General features: G+C 28.2%; 2 protein-coding genes across 4 annotated transcripts; one reads left to right on the top strand and one right to left on the bottom strand.

Annotated features, from left to right (window-relative positions):
• The first annotated feature begins 787 nt into the window (after window positions 1-787).
• On the top strand, window positions 788-3,981 carry LOC132935903 (protein TEX261). Of its 3 annotated transcripts, XR_009663362.1 has the most exons (7): window positions 797-1,166; window positions 1,464-1,543; window positions 1,825-2,046; window positions 2,125-2,221; window positions 2,286-2,461; window positions 2,675-2,885; window positions 3,693-3,875. XR_009663362.1 is itself a non-coding variant. In XM_061002539.1 (6 exons), the coding sequence occupies exons 2-6, from the start codon at window positions 1,097-1,099 to the stop codon at window positions 3,800-3,802; spliced, it is 579 nt and encodes a 192-aa protein (XP_060858522.1). In that variant the 5' UTR covers window positions 788-933; window positions 1,004-1,096; the 3' UTR covers window positions 3,803-3,981. The 3 variants fall into 3 exon arrangements, 2 of the variants coding, with proteins under 2 accessions (XP_060858522.1, XP_060858520.1); XM_061002539.1 differs by lacking the exons at window positions 2,286-2,461; window positions 2,675-2,885 and having other exon boundaries at window positions 788-933; window positions 1,004-1,166; window positions 3,693-3,981; XM_061002537.1 differs by lacking the exons at window positions 2,286-2,461; window positions 2,675-2,885 and having other exon boundaries at window positions 3,693-3,981.
• On the bottom strand, window positions 3,946-23,438 carry LOC132935902 (ionotropic receptor 93a). The gene is made up of 19 exons (XM_061002536.1): window positions 23,297-23,438; window positions 23,055-23,207; window positions 22,458-22,562; window positions 19,077-19,226; window positions 18,860-18,974; window positions 17,806-17,914; window positions 17,572-17,733; window positions 17,085-17,252; window positions 15,617-15,829; window positions 11,855-11,961; window positions 11,046-11,112; window positions 10,891-10,968; window positions 9,720-9,875; window positions 7,718-7,880; window positions 6,413-6,636; window positions 5,074-5,257; window positions 4,926-5,004; window positions 4,136-4,290; window positions 3,946-4,068 (listed from the first exon to the last, which is right to left on the bottom strand). Exons 1-19 carry the CDS (start codon window positions 23,412-23,414, stop codon window positions 3,974-3,976), a joined length of 2,601 nt encoding a protein of 866 aa, XP_060858519.1. The 5' UTR covers window positions 23,415-23,438; the 3' UTR covers window positions 3,946-3,973.
• Window positions 23,439-24,935: the final 1,497 nt, after the last annotated feature.

The raw sequence follows: 24,935 nt of genomic DNA, 5'->3' as shown, positions 1-24,935 counted from the left end.
CGACAGAGGCTGCAGCCGCCGTCGCCTAAGTTTGTGCATGCGAGGTGCGTCTACGCACACACTTGTAAGCTCGTAAAATAGTGTGAATAGCGCATGCGCAGACCGCCGCCAGAGGCGACTAAAATTTACTGATCAACGATATTATTATCGTCGGCCGCCGGGTAGGTACCATAGACTTATATGAATATATATAGGGATATGGGGCATCGCCCCCAAGGGTTACTTTTTATGTAATATCAGGTGGGGGCTACAGCCCCACCGAAATTTTAGCCCTAGTTGCGTCACTGGACATCAGCGACGAATCGCCGAATTATGTGGTCGATATGCGCATGGGAAACGCGACTTCTCGCATATTTATCTACGGATACCTATTGTACCCATGGATAATTATGCGAGGAGTTGCATTACGCTTGCGCATATCGATCACCAAATTTGGTGGCTCGTCGCTATATCGGCAACAAAATCATACGCTGTAGCTACATCCATAATACGATGATCTAAGATATCCATAGATATTAAAGAATGGATAGGCCACGTAAAATAAAATAAAATAGAGGCAAGTGTGCGGAATGAGGAAGAGAGAAAGACTGTTATTTATCATTGCCTCTCAGTCTGGCAGAGGGTCTATCATAATTAATAATATACGTTATTACATTTATTCTATTAAGACCTCTATAACCTCAAAATATTTTCATGTTCGTTCCCGTACGATAAGCAAAAATGGCCCATCAATTCCCTAATCTGATACCATAAATCGTGAAGCCAACATACAGACAACCATGACGTTATCACTTATCTCACGTTGTCACTATCTCATAAGTCATAATGTAAATTTCATAGCTGTTAATATAACATGCTTCGTAGCCGCTGACCGTAGGCATAGAGGCCAAAAATCAAAATCTTCATGACCGAAAGCATCGAGATGGACATTGAGTACATAATAACGTCGTACCTAGTTCGTCTGTCGTGCCATTCGCAGTGATCGTTTGTTATTTTTCTTTAGATAAATGACTGAAAATGGCCTCGTAGTCAATACAAGGGTTCTGATAAAAAAAAAAAAAATACCAATCATTCCACGTCCGTGTGCCGCAGAGCGATGATTTTTATGTTTTTAGTCATCGCTATTGCTGCCGTACTGCAGATAGCACTAATTTCGGTTTTCATTGGTGAGTTGAAAGATCGTTTAGAATGTTTGATGCAAGATTTTCATGACGCCCACCGCAGACTTTGTGCATCTAATCCCGTTGTTGAATGTGCACGTCGAGCTTTTTATGAATTCTTTCAATTGCATTGTAACAGTAGCATTTTGCAATTCGACATAGGTATTTGTGGTTGATTGAAAACAAACCTTTCACGAAATACAAATCTGCTTTTGGACACCAAAACTAGCGTGTTCGCGTCATGATGTTAACGTCACAGTTTCAAATACGTTTATATTATCGTTTTTTTTTTCTATATTCTAGGTGCTGGAGTTTATTACTTGGCTGAATTTGTTGAAGAGCACACAGCATTAACAAAAAAAGTTATAAAATGGACAATTCATGTAAGATTAAATATTAAGTTGTTCGTTTAACAAATCATAAAGTAATTTATTGCTTTAAATTAATACAATTCACAATATTAGTGAGGGGTAACTTATCATAACCGCCAAGTTAAATATAATTAGATACCTATTGGAAAGTAAAAATCATAATTTTGTAGGTACATTTCTTATTTCTTGTTCAAAATATTATGAACTTATTATAATTTTATATTATATATTAGCTTTAAGTCAAAAATAAAAATGGTTCATTTAAATAATTAAACTGTTATACTTAATTACAGGTTGTGATAATATGTCATATTGGATTGTATGTATTTGACAATTTACCTTTAACATTGATTGCTTTGGGTCTTTTGAGTCATATAGTGTACTACTTTTTGCTCACCGACTTTCCACACTTCAACTTAACATCGCTATCATTCATTTCATCAATTATTCTGTTAATTGGGAATCACGTGCTAGCCTTCAAATTTTTCCGACAACGTTATACAACATTATCTGAAGTATGTATACTTTTTTTTTTTAAATATATCTATTCTTATTGATGTCTGATTAAACATATATATAATATACATTTCTAGGTTTTTTCTTACTTCACAGTGTGTTTATGGATGGTGCCGTTTATGTTTATATTATCATTATCAGCCAATGATAATACATTACCTATTACTAATGTGGGTAAGTTGAACACTTTTACTAATTCTAAGTACTTATTTATAGCAATACATATTTTCTCTTTAAGTTGGATTATTTGGCATTGGTAAAGCGTATTACATACCAGGTCTGCCGTGATCTATTGTAATTTTACACGTATAGTGCACAATTTACAATAATATTTTGAAATGTGGTGGCGCCACTAATGATAAAACCGATAAAAGGAATTAGCATCTGGAGAGACATGAGAATACAAATTATCAGGTGCGTTGTAAGGATGTCAATCATACAAATCAATTTGTTCAAATAATGTATTTTTACCTATATCAAGTATTTTATATTTATTCTTGCTGTCATTCAAATCCAAGTTTGGACCAAATATTAGAAATTGTTTAATTTTGTATCGAAGACCTCTATTAAAAATTCTCTTACTGGTCGTTCTAAACTGACCGTAATTAATTGGTTTAATCTATACAGAGAAATTTGCTGTTCATTGTTTTACAAGCGCCAAGCAATTGGTGATCCTATGGAATCTGTACAAATCAAAGAATCACTATCATGTGGAAATCGGAAATACAATTGCGGAACATTGATTTTTTATAGTTCAATGAAGAGATAATAACAAATGAATTCAAATTATTTAAACAAATGTTTTGTTAGTGACTACTATAGTATCAAATTTGTGCTGGTAAGTCACAAACTAAACCTAAAAATGTCTGGTAAGTCATACGCTTTACGGATGCCTAAAATGCTCACAATATTTTTTTAGATGATCAGGCGTGTTAAAACTAGTATTCTTCAACATGTTATGAATCACAACCCTTAATAGATATATTTGTTTTGTGATCACATTTATTTAACTAGTTTATTAACTCTTAAATGCTAAAATATTTGAAAAATAAATGTGCTAGACTTAATAAAGGATGCCACACCTCCATGTGTTGTGCCTGTCCTACACACATACAACATAATACATTTTACATTAATATAATCCAATACACTCTGATATTCTTAAAATTATAGTGAATTGACCCATGATAAAATGTAAAGGTAAGATTATTATCTAGGGCATCTCATAGGTTTTTTTTATTATATTTTCATTTTAAAGTGAGTTATGAGTAAAATGTTTAAATATCCAAAAACATAAATATGATATATATTTATTTTAAATTTAAGCCCTGATTTATATACATTTAGCTGTTAGACTTAAACTTTTACTGTTATAAAGTAAATGTATATATTAGTTTCAGATTCTAATTGTGAAAGTATAGCAGTATATTGTTAATGATCATATAATAGGACCTTGTACCCTCATTCGTTGTATCATTCAGCTGTCTTACTAACGCATAACATAGCAAATAGTATATTGTCTATAATTTACTTTACAATAATTGTTCTATTGGACTCATAAAATATTTATTACATGAGATTTTTAATACATCATAACTTACAAATATTTGTCGATGGTAATTAATTTAATTTTAAATTTTTATAGATGACAATGTTGTATCACATTATTTCACCAATCGTAAACGAAGTTATAAAATAAAGAACCTTTTTACTTATCTTGGTGATATTACTGGTAAAAACAACCATCTGAAGTAAAGATTCAACATGAAGAAATGGTACTTATAACTTCAATATAATATTACAATATATAAGTATAGAATTATTTGTATATTTATGTGTTTAATTATTTGTAAGAATATTAATTACCATTGTTATCTATATATTTTAATAAAAGAAAAAGACTGTTGAATATACAGTTGTTTGATATCAGTTTATGAATGGTGTTATTACTATCTGACGCCGATTTATGTATTTGTGCAGTATGTATTCAAAAACAAATGACACCAGCGATGATAGTACACCTTAAACAAATAAATAAAGAAAAAAAAGTATTATATAATTAATTTATGTTTGTAGAAGTAGACTCACCCAATAATAGAACAATAAACGATCCTTGCATATCATCTAAATTTACTTTATGATTTGTTACTTCTAATTGTGTGTTGGTCCAACATTGGTCTTTTTTGGGTAATGTGTCCACTAACCATTTGTTTATGAGACCAACCTTATGCATTTTTTCAATTCTGTGATAATAGGATAGGTTTATTGAATTATACTTTTATATTGTAATTAAACACATAGAAAAATCAAATATCTGCTCTAATAGTACTAATAATTAATAAGCATACTAGTTAAGTACTCAAGTACTTTTGTTGTGCTTCTTAGAAAAAAATAGATAGTTATTAAAGATTTTTTTTTATTTGTTTATTCCTTATTTATTTACCTACTTATTACGTGGTTTAACTGAAAAACTAATGTTTTTTTTGTTTAAGTGTACAGAAAATAATGATAATGCCTACCTAAGTTTGTTTGTTTTTTGTTTGTAATTTATATTTAAATGTGTTTAATCTTAAATTAATTTGGTTTTGATAAAAAATATCATAATATAATGAATAATAATTATGTATAATATAGGATGTATACAAGATACAACTATAAAAGTACTGAGCAACACAATATTCAATATTGAGTGGAACATGTAAACAAGCAATGACACATACACAACTGTGTTTATCTTATGTTTGAAATGTTAAGCTAAATCATAAATGTGTAACTTGCAGTACCCCAAAAACCATACAACATTTATTTCAACCTTAATTCAAATAGAATATTTTACACATTGTTTTTTAAACTTGTTTAAACATTTAATTATATTTACTCTCTGTTTATTCTACTGAGATAAGGGTTGTCTTTTGATAGCATCATTGCCAATTTTTCTTCAGCAAAATCTTCATTTCCTGTAAATTACTCTTAAATATTAAGCTCATTGTCATTGAAAATTAAAATTAATATACTAATTGTCTTACCTATAGCAAAGTCACATCTATTAGTTTTAAGAAAATCATTCTTCATAATGTACATTAAATTGGTTCGACGGTGAATGAACGCATGTTTACCAGATCGCACTCTTTCTATAATTGATCTTGACAACCCCTCGTGGTGTTCGGCATTTTTAATTAACTCTTTGACCATTGTATCATCTGGTAATGTCTACTCATAAAATAAATCAAATTCGGACTTTTAATAATAATAAACTATTAATAGAGCTAACTCTATGGCTGTGTCACTATCCATAATATTTAATATCATGATTTCTAAAAGAGAATTTATTCCCTAAATAATTTAAAAATTTGTAGTTATTCCAATTTATAAAAATAGTAATAGAAGCAAATGTTTAAACTACAAGCTTCAAGCTTTTATCTCTCACTTAAACTTTATTAAAAATCTGAAAATGCCTTAAAAATAGGTTATTAGAATTGTTAGATAAACATAGTTTCTTTCACTATAATCAATTTGGTTTTTGAAGTAACCTCTTGACTAACAAATTACTCAATATATATATATTATGTTAATTAAGATAACAAACAACAATTATGTTCTTGGTATTTTTAAATATTAAACAAGCATTTTGACTCAGTTAACCATAATGTCCTACTCGATAGTTCTAATATTATTACCATAAGTAGTGAGGAGACCACATAAGGAACTGTACACATTTTACTACTTTGTTTCTTTTCTCGCTCACCCTATATCGTACCCCTGATTTCTCTCTCTAAGCGCTGTCCATCAGTTTATAGGTCTATGCAATAAATAATTCGACAGAAACTCAACAATAGTTTGAAAATAATAGCCGTTGGTGATATTATATCGTTTACTAGGCCATCTAAAATCATCCATTTTGAATTGTGATATTGTAACTTTAGCTTCTCGAGATGTAGCCATGTAGATACTTAAAATAAATGTACACAATGCTCGAGCTTCTATCTTACGACCTACCTAAATTGTCACTTTTTTGAATTACACGACATTCTTGATAATATATAGGTACCTATACCCGATATGCCCATATGACTTCAACCATATATATATATATATATATATATATGATAAACCAATTTTAATACAATTATATTTCCAGTCGTAAGTCTGAAAAATATCCCCTAGACCTAACTTACGTATGAATAAAAAATATTTAGGCCGCAATTTGAATTAGGTATTTACAAGATATACGAGGTCCGCACTCCACAATTTACAAAAAAAAAATTGAAAATGGGACGCAATTTACATTGACCCTTTAGATATAAATAGACACAGCCACATAGGTACCTATATCGTAACAATAACATTTGACAGTTATTTACTTACGGTAAGTAATGAATGTAAATTTGATGTTTTCGGTATTCCCCATGAATATCCTTGAGGTTTACGAGCCATCAAATCAGCCACATTAGACACCATTGAATCCATCTGGGGAAACGTCAAATATGCCACTAAGTTTCCACTGTACGTGGTTACGATGACCAACACGAATAGCCACCAGGTGCCAACTACTAATCGACCGCTGTCTGCATCAGGTAAATGTGCTCCCCCTATTCGGTAATCAATATTTTATAAGATATAATGATAAATTGTATTTAAAACTTTAATTAAATACAGTAAACTTTCCTTAGGTATATCCAAGCTCAAGGGCTACAGAAAGGAGTCGAGATAAGAGTCTTCAAGTACCTAATTTTAATATTACTTCAAGGGGATTTTAATTGAGTTCGACTAGTTTGAGATAGGTATAGGTGACGTTTCCCGCGACGCCGTCGGTTCAAACAGAAAAAAAAAAAAAAAAAGGTATAGGTGACGTAAAATTTCAGATATCAATTTTGGGCATAATTAGAATCAATAGAACCTATTAGGTACCTAAGTTTATTATCATAACTCTTTTGCTTTTGAACGTGTTTTATAGGATCGTATTTACTATTTATAAATTTCAAATGAACCAGTAGCCAATAGGTATCTCCGAAATCTGAATCATTGAATAAAAAATAGCAAACTGTTGAGCATATGATGTAGGCTATACCCATCACATAGGTTGTATATAATATTATAATGTATTATAAATTATTAGTTATTAGTTTATTACCTATAAACTAAAGATATAAATCAGAAGTGTCATTTGAGGTGTTGCAAGGGACTTATGCTTGTGCAGCATACCTAATTTGGCCCTGACTATAAGTTTTCTGTGCCAGGCAAAAATAATTTTTTTTTTATTAGTCTTATAAGTATCGGCAACTATGGCTACCTATTTGATAATTAAACGAAGTATAACAATGGTTGGTTTACATTAAATATTTTATGTGTGATTGAGGATTTGAGGATTTGTTTAAAATACACTATTTATGTACTTATAATGTAGGTAATTTAGAACTCCTGGGCTCCCACACGAGTTCTTTCAGGGGTCCCAGTATTTTTGTAAAAAAAATACCGTGTTTTCAGGTACAATATACTATGTAGTATCTATCAATATTTGGAATATTTGGATATAACATAAATTATTAATTAATACATAGCTTAACATTTTTGTGAAATACCAGCTATCGGCTATGGACTATCTTGAATTAGAAGTGACCGTTAGAACAAACATACCTACTGGTAGGTACGTGAACATTTTTGTCAACTTACCTTGTTGCAACAGTGCGCCGTAAACATACCAAAAACAATTTAATGGTGAGTTAAGGCCTCCTTTTCTTGGTATGCTGTGATATTCATAGTATGGACTTAAGACATGAAATACATTTAGTAGAGGACCCATAAGACCAACCACAATAGCAATGCACAACCAAGTCTAAAAATTATAAAAACTTATAATACTTGTAAAATAAAACAAGATATTATTATTTTTTATTATAAAATACACTTATTTATTATAGTTATAGCAAATATTAAACATGGGTAATGACGGTAATGGTGATGGTCTATAGATAATTCTATAATGAAATGACCAAGCTCCTTGTGAGTTGGGTTATTGTTTATAAAAAATATAAAAATACATCAATAATCGCACTGTATAATAAATTATCTAAATTTACATAATAAGTATGAAGTGATTATAAGATAAAACAATTATTAAATTATTAAATTATCCAAGCAAGCTGCAAAACATATTATATATTGTATTATAGGTAAAATGCTACAACTAGGGTCTAGGGACCTGTGTTCAACTTGGGACAGTTAAATGGATATTATCGCTATTTTTAAGATAAACAACTTTTTTTTCTAGTTATAGGTAGTTAGGTACCTATTTACACAAGATTATCTATCGACTAAATGCAATGAGACCACCGAAAACACAAATTTATTATAACAACGGATAAACAGTTTTCATTCTTACACTATATATTAACCAGTGTATGGCAAGTTCCTTATCAAAAGGAATTTGTTACGAATTTGTTCCTTTAGAAAATGGAAAACTTCTTTAATTTTTAATTATATTATATAACTACAAGTAGGTACATATTTTATAATTCTATTTTGAGATTTTCTTCAAATTTAAATTGTTGGTCGACTGTCATATCGTTTATTGTTATATATAATTATATTTTATATAGGTAGGTACTAATTTCTATATAAATTATAACTTATAACTTATGAGAAATATTAATAAAGTGACTAATGACTAATGAGTAACGATTAACGTCGATACTCGATAACGATCACTAATTGGCAATATACATTACACACATTAAAAAAAATATTTATCTTAATTTCAATTATTTACATAATATCTATGTATTCAGTATTTTGTAAATTATTGGAACTAGAAAGGAACGAAAAATTTTATTTCCTTGAAAGAAAAAATTTCATTTTCTTGTTCTTTATTTTTGAAAAAGGAATTCGTTCTACGTTCTGTTCTCTAAAAGTGAATTTGTTCCAGGAATCTGTTCCTTTTGGAATTTGTTAATTCCAAACACTGATATTAACAGTCCTCAACAATTCTAAATCGGTAGACGGTAGGTTATATATAATTATGATTTATGTGAATTATTATTATTTTTATTATTTGAATTCAATGATATAAAATCATTGTCTATGAAAAACGATTCTGAGCGAATCGGGAAGACGGTCTGTCAGCCTATAATATTCGATAACTATAGGTACTATAACTACTAAGTATATTTTATATTATTGCTACGGTATTACTATCAAGTAATTTATTTTACTATTAGACATTAGTAATACAGTAGACATATAAAGTTATAATTTGGACGAAATTATGTATTTTAACGAATAGTAATAAGTAATAACTACCAATAGGTAATAGAATTTTAATTATTTTGTTGTAACTTGTAATACACAAATATTTTTCATGGGGATTCAAAACTTTTTAAGAAAAATTAGGGAATGTTCCGAATTGTAAGCTGTGCATAGTACTTGAGACAAACATAAAAACAGTAAAAAAATACTCAAGTAAAAATGTTATTAAACCAAAATCATAAGTTCCACATAATTATTGACAAAGAGTAAACTTTTGACACCAAAATTAGCTTGACTAATAGCTATAAAACTTAAAAAGTTATTATAGTTTAAAATTGTCCTAAGTTATAGCATTTAACGGTAATTATTGTCACTAACAACAATATTTTTACAATGTAGTTAAATAGTTATTTTTTAGCTTTGACGTTACCAATAACGTAAACGGAGCAGTAAACAACAAGGCTCGGCTTAGTTCCTTTGGTCTGGCCACTAAAATTTGATGTGGCTCTAGACTTATGTGTGTTGTATAGTTAACCAATATTTGGTTTGCTTGTTTTACGGCAAATGCAGCTGCTGCAATGAACACCTAATTCAGAAAAATTAGCAGTTATTAATCATTAAACACTTTAATAGTTTAATGTATCGATATAATAGATACCGTTAGTTAGGTATAAGCAAATAAAAAAAGGTGGACAAGTGGGTACCGCTTTGCTGTACAATAGTTGTAATGGATGTGTTATATTTGAATACAATGATAAACCATTGTATACAAAAAACGATTCTGAGCGGTTAGCGTAGCCATTCTAATATTATTATTTTTTATTCGTTGCTATGGTGATAAACAAAGCGTTAGAAATTAAAATCCCATTTTTAGCGGTTTTTCGTAATTTTTCGGTAGATTTTCTCGACGCTTTCTAAAACTACTTGGAATTTTTAATTTTGACATCCCTAATGTAACAACTAGGTTCGCTTTTCTATCAGAAAAGATGCTGATCTCAAAAATTTAAACATGCTTACTATCCAAAATGTTGCTGACAGACAGAAAAAAAACACACATCATTGTAAAACCCATAAATTCTTTCGCTCCGCTCAGAATCTAAATTATTGTCGAATTTGTTGCCTGGAATCATAATTTGATTTTAATAATTGTACAATAAAAATGTAGTTACAATTTGCAGATATAGGTAGTTTAAACTTGAACTCATTAGGTACACGTCATAATAGTAACTTACCTATATACAATATTTCCTACTATAATTATATGAAACACAAGTCCAAACAAAGTACAAACACTTCACACTTAATAGTGTGATAGCAATCCAAATCCTATATAATATAAAATATCTAATAAGAAACATATATTATAATAGCTAGATATAGCTCTACTACTCTATGAAAATAGGTATCTATTTTGTACGAATAATGCAATAAGTTTAAATTAAAAATAAACTAGGTAGTATAGTACCTAACTAATTAAATAAACAAAAAATAACTGTACGATGTACCTATGTATATTATATGCTACTCTAACTTCTAGGACTTAACAAATGCATTTAATAATGTTGCGAGTATTCAACAATTAATTTATATTTGAACCTCACTTTTTCAGCTCGAACAAGGTCTATCATTTTATCCCATAATGGTTTTGAGACTACTGCATCATGTTCACCCAATACATTCTATAACATATATTATTGTATGATTATAGCCTATTGGTATTAAAAATAAATACATTAGATATAGGTAGTTGACTTACATTTTGCATAAATAAAGTTCTCGTAGTATTCATTTGGTCCGTATTAGATATGACAATGACATTATAACTAGGTACAAAATATTTATTCTTATTAATAAAAATCTACTAGTTAAAAAATATCATAATTTATAATATTTGTCCGAAATTATATTTTTAAGTAGGTACATAAGGTAAACAATAAACAATATTTTGTAATTATATTTTTATTTTTATTAAGAGGATGTCACACCCCGACACCCGCATGTGTTTTCACCGTCTTACAAATGTACAACATAGCAAAAACTGTTTTGCGCGGGACAACTTTTCTTGCACCATATTTGTGGTAGAACTACCAAATTTTCACAACACGTAAAGAAGAAATTTGTCTGTGCAACAGAGTGCTCTTTTTTTAAATAGCACTATCCAATCATTTTTTATAAGCAAATGAAAAAAAACCAAAAAAACCAAATGTTTAGAAGCAAATAACTTTTATTGTATTAATGTTATCTAAAATATGGGCACGCTGTTGCATAGATAACTTTCCACCCTATATGTTCAGAAATTGAGCCACTACTACAAACTACTACTACAGAAAGATAAAAGTTGTCCCGCGCAAAACAGTTTTTGCTATGTTGTACATTTGGAAGACGGAGACAAAACAAGCGGGCGTGACATCCTCTTAAGTTGCATATTATTATTATAATATATAGTATATAAATATATAATTAGGTATGTGCCTAAACGTCCTAAACTATAATATGATATTATAACATTGTTTACCCATTTCACTATTTTATAAAAATAGATAAACTAACAAGACTTATACTTACGTAAAATTTAATGTTTTTGCCAATTGATTGATAATATCGAAAACTAAACCACTATAACCTATCAAATGACCACTTCTGTTGAAATTTACGATTTGCCAAGGTGGAAACTGTAATGAACGTTATAAGTATATTTTAACAATTTAATAATATATAAATATTAAATAATTTTACCTAAGATAATACAACAGTGAGTACATAGCAGGTGGTGAGACAGATTTAATTGTCAAGTTCCTAAAAGGTATCCCAACTATTTCAAAAAACTAGTAAACGGCCCTGTTTCTGATCGCTTAAATATATACTATCAAAATGTCCGCGGAATAAATAGTAAATTAAATGTCTTAATGCGCAATGTATGTTTATCTGAATATGATATTATTAGTCTTTTTGAAATTTGGCTATCGCAAAATGTCATTACATCGGAATTAGGTTTTAACAACTATACTACTTATCGCTATGATCATAACTTAAATACAAGCAACTGTTCTAGAGGCAGCGGTGTTCTATTAGCTGTAAATAATAAATATTGTTCTCGTATATTATCTGTACCCGCCAGTCCAGCTGTTGAGCATTTATTTGTACTAATTAAAATTAATGCTTCCTATATACTACTATACTAGTAAGTAATGTTTATTTTCCACCTCGTACTAACATCGATAATTATAATATTAATTTTAATATCATTAGTAACCTACTATCTAGTTTACCATAAGTAAAAAATAATCACCTGGTTGGTGACTACAATCTTCCAAAATTAATTTGGATTCCTAGCTCTATAGGCTTTTTCCCTAGTTTATCTAACTTAACTTTGACAGAGTCGGAATTTTTGTCAAAATTATCTTTTTTAAATATTTTTCAATTTAACCATATAGTAAATAACAATGGTTCAATCTTAGATTAAATTTTATCTGATGCAAATAACTTGTCAGTTAATAGGTCAGATTGCCCGCTTCTCCCTTGTGATAGCTATCATCCAGGCTTACTTATTTCTTTCCCCATTACCATAATTAATCCTATCGATTATAATTTATGTACTTCTAATTTCTATAACTGTAACTACTTTGATATTAATTTCACCTTAGCCTCGATTATTTGGTGCAATCTGTTTAGAAACTTAACTATAAATGAGGCTGTAATTATTTTTTATTGTATTATTTATGAAATTATTAATATATTTGTTCCTAAAATTATTAAACGTCATTCAAACTACTCGATTTGGTTTACAAACAATTTAAAAGCTCTGATTTAAAAAAAAAATGCCCATAAAGTGTATAAGAGTACCGGTTTGGTGAGTGACTACATATCTTTTTCAGAACTTCGTGCCAAGTGTAAGTTCTACTGAAAAGCAGATTATTAACTTTACATTAATAATTTACAAAAAAACTTAAAGGTCCATCCAAAAATTTTTTGAAAATTTATAAATAATAAACGCAAAGCCAACTTTTTACCAATAATTGCATGTATTTGTATAATGAAAAATTTGATTCACCTAATGATATCGTCAATGCTTTCTCTAAATATTTTTCTAGTGTATATGAAAATAACAGTAATATTAATTTAAATTATAACCAGAATAGTCAACCAAATGTACTCCTATCTCCTTTGCACTCATGTACAATACACTTACTTGATATTTCTAATTCGCTTAACTCATTTATTCTAGCTCATGCCCAGGATCTGATTTAATTCCAAGTGTATTTTTCAAAAACTGTACTTATGCTTTTTCTACGCCCTTATTATATCTATTTAACCTGTCGCTATCTACTGGTATTTTTCCCGATGCATGGAAAACTAGTGTTATTTGCCCTGTACCAAAATTATCATCAGACTTGTCTAATATCTCCAATTGCCGATCAATCTTACTACCTTCTATTATACCCAAGGTATTCGAATCTATTATTGCAGCAAAAATCATACCTCTTTTAGCAAATGTTATCGTTGACGATCAGCATGGTTTCTGGCGTAATAAGAGTACCATTACTAATCTGCTCGTCTTCCAAAATTTCTTATCTAATGCCCTTAAGAAGTTAAGACTGGTAATAGTGTTGACGTTATCTACACTGATTTTGCCAAAGATTTTGATAAAGTTAACCACCAGATTTTATTTACAAAATTAGAACAAATCGGAGTATGTGGTTCCCTCCTAAACTGGTTGATATCTTTTACCCAAGATCGTTTTCATATTGTTTCTTACAAAGGTTATAGTTCTACCCCAATGCGTATTACATCAGGTGTTCCGCAAGGATCCCACTTAGCTCCAATATTATTCAATATATTTATTAATGATATAAAATTTCAAAATTGTACTAAACTAATGTTTGCAGATGATATTAAATTGTTTCGTATAGTTAATTTACAACTGGATGCTGATTTACTTCAATCTGAGTTGAATATCCTATATGATTGGTGCACTAAAAATTATCGATCACTATTAATATTAATAAATGTCAGATAATGACTTTCACTAGATCTAGATTGACTACTAACTATAATTACTTTATTAATGGTTTAACTCTTCTACGTTCTACTGGTCCTATTAAAGACCTTGGTATATTATTTGACCCAAAGCTAAAATTTGATTGCCATATTCACATGATTATTAATAAATCGCATTAATTATTAGGTTTTATTAATCGTAGTTGTACGGACTTTACTGATAAACTTACTATAAAATCGATTTACTGTTCGTTAATACGACCCATCTGTGAATACGGTTCTATTGTATGGTCTCCCTACCAGACAGGAAAAAAAACAAGATTGGAAAAAGTACAGCACAAATTCTTACGCTACATCTCATTTAAATGCTCCAACCTAGAGAACCTCACATGTCTTACAATACACTCTTATCTTTATTAAACCCTGGAGGTTGTAACACAGACGTTGAGACGTATAAGTCTTGATTTATGTTTCCTGTATAAGCTTTTGAATGGTAATGTAGATTGTCCCGATTTTTTAAGCCGTTTAACCTTCTATACTCCCACTTTTAACACTCGATCGACAAACACTTTTCGTTTAAGCATACAAGTTAGTAACTATGCAAATAACACTCCCTAAAATAGATTAATACAAACTGTTAATAAATTTAAAATTGATATGTTTAGCTCGCCAAATTTAGACTCATTCAAATCGTATTGTAATTATTTAATTCTTAACACTTAAAAACGCTATGTTTATTTCAATAATTATTATTGTACATTGTTTATTATTTTTACCAATTTTCATAGACATATTTACTTATATGTATATGATTAATACTATTAATACTATTATTATTATTATCATTAATTTTATATTCCTATTTTGTTATACATTATCATAATGATTGTAATGTTGTTGTCTATTGTAACAGGACCTTGCCCGTTTAATATTCAATAAATAAATAAATAAATATTACACTGAATTGCGTAAAAATGTATTTTTTTATTAGTTCACTAAAATTGAATGGACCAACCATAGGACATTAATTTGTGTTTATGGCTCACTATATTGATTCATTAAATGTTAAGTGATTGTTTATGCAACTCGCCAATATAAGCAATACGCGTCTATGTTATATTGTTATATATGCCGTACGGTTATATACAATAACAATATTAATAGAAATATTATAATATTTTATAATTCCAAGCTAGTTATGTGAAGTATTGTGATTATGTTACAATATAGTTATAGATTAGTGGGTTATCCAATAGTTGAAAATTTAAGATTCAAAATCTTGTTTTATTTATATTTTTAATATTATCTGTATATTTGATTACTACTTACATTAAAAGTAGCAATAGGTAATGCTATTCCTCTGAAACCATTTGCCAAATGCAGGAAAAGTGGTTCAGTTAGCTTTAAGCCAGTTTTTGTATTCCAATAACCCACCGGAAGAATGTAACATCCTTGACCAAAATGCTCTTGGCCCCATGTAACACCAGAATCAATTTGCCATAACGGGCATGTTTCGCATACACCAGATTCGTTCAAACGAAACTGTCAACAATATAATAAACAACTTTGTATTTTCAAGGCTGTTTGAGCAGCTTGTATTAGTTATTGCTTATACTGCTACCGATTGTGTAAGACCTATTATTTTTATTTATTTTATATAATCTTAAAAAGTAATCCATGTTTATAAGAGGAAAAAATTATCTTACTAAAATCTAGGCAGTTCACAACGTATCAAAAGTTCTATAAGTGCTCTGTAAAGTCAAAAAGGTTGGGTGCATTAGTATTTTTCAACCTTTTTGACCATTATAAATAGGGATAAAAATGCCTGAAAAATTCGGGAAAATGTCGGAAAAACCTGTTTTTTTCCAGGTCCTTGGAAAATGTGGAAAAATTGGAAAATATTAAAATAATACATTTCCGAAAAACCAGTTTTCGGAAAATTAAAAAAAACCGAATTTTTGGAAAATTAAATAATTGTATTTACGCTTAAAAATTAAAATAATCTAAGTAAAAAAAACCATTTTAAAAAATAGATAAGGAAACTTGTCATTTCACATTTGCCAATACGGTTATCAATGTATCATTGTATTAAAATTTAAAATTAAACTATTTAAAATATTAATACGGATATTTCAATATTCTTTCTAGAAATAACATATCAAAAAGGTATTTATGTGAGAGAGTGTATTCCTTCGAAAATAAATCACCTGTATTTTTAAATGTTATATAATTTATATTACTTGTAAGTTGTAGATAATTAATATAGACACCGCATGACTGACAAATGAGTAATGATGACAACATAAATTATTAGGAAAAGACGTAACAACAAAACATCATTGGTGGAATACGATAATATTTTATAAAAAAAAACATTTTTTCTGGAAATTTTAAATGAAAACAAATTTTTCCAATTTTCTTTTAAAAAAAACGGTAAAACCTTTTTTTTCGGAAATGTTTATCCCTAGTGTAGGTAACTTATTAAAAAGGAGCCAATAGGTATACAATAAGGATGGGACATTTCTGGGAATCATTACACCTACTGCGTGAATGGATTAATTTTATGCATCATATGAAATATTGATGGTGTAATTAATTTAAATATTCAAATTTTTTCACTAAATTTCAGTTTAAAAAAGGTGGACATGACTATATTATTTTATGGATGTGTTACATTTGATTTGAATTATACGAGAAACGATTCTAAGCGAATGTATAAATAATAATTTGTTAACAAACAACTTAATATTAATCATATTTATTAGAAATTTTACTTGGTTATATTGTTAAATTTTACCTTGATGAACGATACCATCGATTGTCTCCTATCAATTTTTGACGGTCTAATTTCATCCCATTCTTCTTCCGATACTCGTTGTGATAACTCTATTTCTTGTTGAATCAATGCGCTGAAGGCCATTATAAACACAGACATTAATTCATCCACCAAACACAAGATTCCTCCCTTTAAATGTATTAAAGTACAACATTCCACAGTAAAATATACAATTTAAATTATATAAGTGTTAATTATTAACATATTATTTATCACAAGGTGGGTGCAAAACGTAAAAGGATAATATTGAAAATATGATTTGTCAGTGAATTGAAAGTACTAATGGATTAAAATATGGCCATACATCAATATCATATGACGTATATATATATAATGCAGAATGAGGTTGGGTTTTTGTTAGATTGCAGTGTTCCTAGTATTCTGATAAATTATGATAATATATTATTTTATGGTTTTATTTATTAAAATATTATCATTGTAAACTTACAATACATTTGGAACCTGTTTTTGTAGAGTTGTAAATAAAAGATATATTTTCTCCTTCGCTCAACAGATTTGTAAATGATGATGAATTACTTCTAGATGAATCTATATCTGGAATAATAATTAGCCAACTATTTTCAGCAGTCATCAAATTCAATGATTTAGCCTAAAATAATTAAATATACACTTTTATACTCTAGTATGCAGTATTTTATTCTTTGAATACAATAATCCTTACCACGTCTAGGATTAAAGGTACATAAAGAATGCTGACAATGCAAATATAATTTGAATTTATTTCACTCATTTTTAAGAAATGTTGAAGATCCTCCATAAATAATTTTCTCCTTCAAAATATATAATAAAGAATAATTATTTGTGTGAACCATGTAGGACGTAGAACAAATCGATTACAAAACGATTAAAGAATAATTTGTCTTTGTTAGGTATATTGATTTATTAATTTTAAAATTAAACTTGTTTTACACTTACACTTATCTTTAAAATCACTGAATAAACGTTTCAATGTGCTAAAATAAGTAGGTTTTATAGTACCTACACCAGTTATTTAACATGACATCCCTTAACATCGAGTTAGATGTTCTATTATAAACTATAGTAACTACCTACAATACTTTTCAGCTTGTAGGTACTTTGTACCAAATACCAACTGCATCAGTTTTTATATCATCCGCATTATTAAGGTAAATTAAAAATTATATATTATGCTATACTATAATACAATATTATTGTTGAAAATATACCTATGTTATAATGTTTCTATTTGTTGGATTGGTATAATTTATTAAAAGTAAGAAACACGTTTCAAAATAAAATAAATTAATAAAATAAAAACCTGACACTAAAATCTTACACTACAACTACTTTGAGATATCTATGAATCGCGATATTTATATTGTACAGTACCTACTACAATATACACAGTAGGTATTGGAATCTAAAATTACTATAGGTATTATAGGTACCTGGTACTTACTACCAAATTGAACACGTCTGACATGTATTATCTCTTATTGTTTGAATTACGTTTATATTTTAAATGAATATAGTATTCAATTATTATGTGTCCAATTTTAGATCTTAATTTAATATATTATTATAAATTATAATACTATAGAATAGTACTATAGTAGGTAACATAGACTGTATACTGTATTACTGTATAGGGATATCTAAAATCTATTATATATTAAAATGTAAAAAAAACATGTTAACAAATGTGCTGAGTGGAGCTTGTTAGTCAATATTATTAAAGTATAAATTGTTACTACCTCTTCCACTCAGATCCTTGCGTATAAATTTCAAAAATAGTTATAGATGGTGATAAAATATTACTTGGATAGTACTTTGTCAATGAAGTGACAATGTGTTGTAAAACGCTATCCCCTGAAATAACAAATAACAAATATATTACCTAATGATTAAATGTTGAATTGATGTAAAGTATATTTTAAGTTCTTATTTGTGTCAATAGTTAAAGAAGATTACCAATAGAATTGTCATGCATTAAAACTGCTGATTTCCATGAAAACGCGTTTGACATTCTTAAATCCAATATCATTTGAGACAGTTCCGAATTATGGGCTGTCAGAGGAATAGTAATTGCCTCGTCGGTTGGTAGTCTTGGACAATCAGTATCTAAATAATTATTAAATTATTATTAAACATATTATATTTTGTCATCACGGTATAGTGGCCACCGGTCAATGACCTCTACAGGCTATTGTTGGGAAAAAATATCGTCTCACATTCATCCACTTTGCATTTTAAATTAACACGATGAAAAATTTGTCAATAGTAATATGCTCATAGGCGGAGATCGGTGGTATATAGAAAAACATAATTGTATTATAAAAATATATTATAATATGGTTTACTATAACCAGTTATCAGACTACCAGAGGCGGCCAAATGGTTCATCTCAGATGATTTATTTTGTCAGAACTTATAATTATACCTATATATAGCTACATTTAGGTAATAGATAGATATTAGATTTACAGATTAACCTGTTTGTGTAAAATACATTTTTTCACATGGAAGTTATAAAATCTGAATACGGAGCAAAAGTCGGTGCTACACTTTTTGATAATCATTTAAAGCAGCGTCAGCAGTTTGGCAGCCAGCGACTTTAATTACCCAAATTATAATCAACTGGCTAACGATATGAAATGACACGCTTCTACGCCAGCAAAACCTATAATGTTAATTTATTTTGAAATTATTTAGAAATTTAATGTAAAACACTCATTGTTATAATATAACCTTACATTTTTATTTGATTATTTTTATAAATGTGGTCATTATTAATATTTTGTATTAGTTATACAGATTAAAAAAAAAAAAAAATTGTTTTACCAGAGTCGATTATTAAAAGAAAAATATATGACCATCGTGGATCTTAATTTTATTTAAAAAAGTTTGGCCACCCCTTCAGTATAAGCGTACCTACACATAATAAATTAGTAATGTATAGGTACGTCTTGAAAATTGTAAGAGCTCTTAAAATAAAGTATAGGTACGTTTTTGTAATGTATTGTATACGGTATTACCTATACTTAATAGCTTTACCAATTTAATTGGGCATTCGGACCTATTATCTATAGAAGCTTTACAGCAACATTAATCATGGATAAACTATAAAATATTAAAAAGCCCGGAAGTAAATTAGCCAAGGTACAAAAAGTCACTCTGATAGTCTGGTATACGTCAATACACGTCAATCATCGTAATATAGTGTATAAGACTAAAATAAATAAATTATCAGTGTGTTAGTTATGTACTTAGTACTTATCATATTATATAATATCATACTATATTATCATACTTATATAGTTACATAATTACTTAGTTATGTTGTGATGCTCTCATATGAGTTTCCGTCTTAAAAACGTACAAATGTACAATATAGCAAATTGGAGCTCAACCGAATTTATTTTGTGTAAATTTGTGAATTATGAGCATTTTCAAATATTAATATTTTATATACTGATAACTCACTTAAAAATTAAAATGCCGTAAAAACCCTACGTGAGAACACGGATAATGTTCTTACCTAAAAGTTTTATAATAGGTCAATTCACACTAATATCAAAACTAACAGCATACCATTGAAACTGGTGAACGAAAATTGTCTATATCGTATGTGTGTAAGACGGAGAAAACAAATACGAGCACGACAGCGATGTCCTCTTAAATTTATTATAAAAGTAAATTGAGATATTATTAAATTTAAAGGTAAGAATATTGTCGGTTTTCCCTCGGTTGTTTTCTATGATATTTTAATTTTAAAGCGATCTATAAATTTGTATAATAATAAAATTGAAATATAATATTATGCTCATAATAACTCACTTTTGAGTTAAAATAAGGAAAAAACCGACAATATTTTTAACTTGAAACTTGATGATATGTTAACAACATAAAATATATTCAGCTGAACATACATTTTTTATGTTGTATGTTTATAAGACGGAGAAAACACAACATATGCGGGCACCACGTTATTTTAACCATACAATATGTACGACTTCATGACAACAAAATTGAATTCATCAATTAAAATTAAATTAAGAAACAAATAAAATCTTAATGACATAATGTCATACGTTGAGTGGTTGTACATTGCGTATATTCATTATATATTTATTATGTATAATATACAGATATTATCTACTATCTACTTATGCTGATTTGTTTAAATCCACTAAGTACCTACAGCAATTATTTTTCGTCTGAAATATGTATCTAATAAGAAATTGTTTATTACTTAAACAAGAAAGTGTAATATGTACATTTTATATACCTACATTACAGGTAATAATTTAAAATAACGTATAGGTACTTTACAATAAAAATACTACGAATCACTAAAACTATACACAACACTGAATACGAGACCACAAGAATAATAAAATTAAAACCTGCAATATACCTATGTACAGTGTTGTGTGGTGTACTATTGTGTACCTACAGTGGCGTAGGTACAATGTTTGCCGTTTGGCAAGTTCCTTATAAAAAAAAATTCGTCCCGTTCCTTGTTCCTTAAAAAAAAGAATTCGTTCCTTGGTTGTTCCTTTGGAAAATCAACGAGTTCCTTTTTTAGTTTCAAATAAAATAAAAATGCTTATTTAATATTTTAATCATTAATGTTATTTTGCATATGCATACTTCTTTAGTTTTTAATTATACTATATACCTACAAGTAATAGTACATACATATTTTATAATTCTAGTTTGAGATTTTCTTAAAAATTAAATTGTTGGCCGACGTATGTCGACTGTCTTATCGTTTATTGTAATAATAATAATAATACCTTAAATAGGTACTTATTTCTATATAAACTATAACTTATAACTTATGAGAAATATTAAGTGACTAATGACTAATGAGTAACGGTTAACGTTGATACTCGATAACGATCACTAATTGGCAATAAGCATTATACACATTAAAAATAATATATCTTAATTTCAATTATTTACATAATGTGTAAATTATTGAAACTAGAAAGGAACGAAATTTTGTTATTTTTCCTTGAAAAAAAGAACTCGTTCATTTTCTTGTTCTTTTCTTATAAAAAGTATTTCGTTCCAGGAATTCGTTCCTTTTGGAACTCTTTCCCTCTAAACACTGTGTAGGTATTCAGGAATATTAACCCCATAAAATTATGTAACCCAGGATCTTATTTGTTGTAATATATTATATTGTTTACACAATACAATGATTTATCATAACTTATAGATTTTAAAAATCATTTAATAATTCATAAATAATATGTTACGTACCTAGTAATATTAATATAATATAAATATTACTTAAAGATTTTTTTCTAATTAATTATGTGAACTATGAATTATATACATAACCTGTTATTGAAATATACAGTAATCCATTTAATCCTTCAAATTCAGCTTTATAATATAAATCCCAAATATCTTCACAGTATGATACAATGAAGATCGAAACCATATCTAAAGTTAAAAATCAATTGTAATCATTATATCTGTATTATTGTTACAAATTAGTTTTATTAAATAAAAATAAAAAAATAAAACTCATTAAACATCGACTATCGTTTAGTACTATATTATGTAATAATATTATTATGTATTATAATTTACAATTCAATTTTACACGAATTGTTCACGGTTCGCCTAAAAAAGATTATATTATACACATGTACGTTGAAAATTGCTCCCAAATATTATGTGCAATTTGAAATCCGATTATTATCACAATTCGTATTCTACCTATATATTGACTATAGTCTATAGAGTATATTCGTATTATAGTTCGATAAACGAAGTAGTTTTTGTAATTTTTTTTATGTATCCTTAGGACTTAGGAGTTGGGATATAACTATTAAACTAAATATAAGATACTAGACTTAGTTGATAATAATTCTAATGAATTCAATTGTATTTTTAATAATACAAATACACTGCAATTTTACTTAGTTTTACCTCTCGATAGTTTAATATTAGTTGTTGCATAAACTTCAACAGACACTCCGGCTTGTTTAAATACATCTTGTTTTAGTTTGTAAATATGCCCATTAATGGTATTCCTAATTTCATTATTTTTACTTGCGGTAAACTTTGGGTTTATAATTATAGCTAAATTTAATAAAATAATTCACAAAAATAAATAATTATATTTTATAAAATAATTTTGAATGACGTAAAAAAATGATTTTATTACTTACCAACTGTGTCGTTATTCCTTGGACCTGTGTCGATGTTGTAAATATTTAGACCATTGCAAATTGTAATGATCAGAATGTTGTGCACTATAATATTATATACCGTGGTAAAGATCATCATATCTGGACATCCACTTGCCGTTAAAAGTATTACTTTTAAAAACCTGACTCAAAACTACTTTCTGCACTTATACTACCGAAAAAATAATCGAATATTAAATCAAGTAACTGTCAGTTTGTCATATTTCATTTCAATAGTTTCTTAGTTTTAATTTTCGTTATTGCTTGTACTGTGATTGACCATAAAATCAGATAATATTATATATCATATGAACATTACCAACGATCACGCAACGTAGGTTTCGTGTAGGTATACCACACACGAATGTTTGTTGAAAAAAATAAGTCCATCATAGGGTAGTTTCGTTCACCTCTATAAACTAGGTCATGTAAATAAATAAACTGACAGAGACAACCTCTTTAATGAGCTGACTAAACAAATAAATCAATTATATGAATACTATAATAAGGAGGTATAACTACCTAATTGAAATATTTTATTGCCTATAGCAGTATCTAAATTAAGCTAAAACATCGTAGTTACCTACTAGTTATACTATACATCTATGTTTATATAGTTATATCCTAAATTTATTGTATATTAAAGTGGAATGAAATTATCTACCCAAAAATGCCAAATCCAACCACCGCATGTCGCCAAGTCCACAACCATATTAATATATTATAATAATTAAAGTCTCTTACACTGCTCGAAAAATAATCATCGTTATAGGTAGGTTACGTATAAAAAATAGAAGAAATTATTCAATCATAATGGTATTTTAATAATTAATAATTTGCGATAGGTATCAGTTTTTCTTTAATTGAAATGGAAATGAGGAAGTACGCATAGGTACCTATGTACCTATTACACATAACGTAAAAAGATTAATAATATTTTTGTTTCTGAACGTATAGATGAATATACCTATTGATTTTACAATGATGTATGAGTTTTTTTTAACTTGGTCATCACCTTTTTGAGCAATAAAAGTACTTTTATTTTCAAAATCGAAGGTGGTTTCTGATACCAAATTTGATCAAGTTGCGGTACCTACTTTGGTTGGGTGGGTCAAACTTAAAAAACAACGATTTCTCATCAAATCGTATTTGTAATTTATATTATTGATCACGATTTTGGATGTCATTTTGGATGCACTAAATACCAAGTATCCTTGAGTTAATTTATATTTTAGATAGATTATATAGCTGATATAGATAGATTTGTTATTGTTGTTTCGAATAATATACAATTAAAATAATATGATAATAGAAAGTGATAGCTAATAATGTAGCATACAAGTAAAGTTTAAATAACAAAAAAGAAAATGTATAATTACGATTATTGTATTGAATAAAAATTAGCAAAACTGTTTATATTAATATACAAATATTTTATTTTGAACCGTCATCATTTTTATAAAATTTGTTTCAATATTTAATATTTTAAGCGGAGCTATTCATGATTTTATAATGATGTGTTAAAAAAAAAAACTGTCTGTCATCACTTTTTAATGCAGTTAAAAAGATTTGATTTTCTATTTCATTTTTGGCAGGAAAATAAATCTATTTGGTAATTTGG

Source organism: Metopolophium dirhodum, chromosome 1, assembly GCF_019925205.1.
Source record: "Metopolophium dirhodum isolate CAU chromosome 1, ASM1992520v1, whole genome shotgun sequence".
NCBI lineage: Eukaryota > Metazoa > Arthropoda > Insecta > Hemiptera > Aphididae > Metopolophium > Metopolophium dirhodum.
This window is presented reverse-complemented; position numbering and strand designations above follow the sequence as displayed.

Bases quoted from the DNA above. Each gene is read 5' to 3' on its own strand.
- LOC132935903 (XM_061002539.1), top strand. From the start codon at position 1,097: ATGATTTTTATGTTTTTAGTCATCGCTATTGCTGCCGTACTGCAGATA. The intron at 1,167-1,463 runs GTGAGTTGAAAG...TCTATATTCTAG, and splicing joins ACTAATTTCGGTTTTCATTG to GTGCTGGAGTTTATTACTTG. The intron at 2,047-2,124 runs GTATGTATACTT...ATACATTTCTAG, and splicing joins GTTATACAACATTATCTGAA to GTTTTTTCTTACTTCACAGT.
- LOC132935902 (XM_061002536.1), bottom strand. From the start codon at position 23,414: ATGATGATCTTTACCACGGTATATAATATTATAGTGCACAACATTCTG. The intron at 11,962-15,616 runs GTAAGTAGTAAT...CGTTCATTACAG, and splicing joins TACCTATTGCTACTTTTAAT to TTTCCACCTTGGCAAATCGT. The intron at 7,881-9,719 runs GTAACGTCAAAG...TATAATTTTTAG, and splicing joins CTGCTCCGTTTACGTTATTG to ACTTGGTTGTGCATTGCTAT.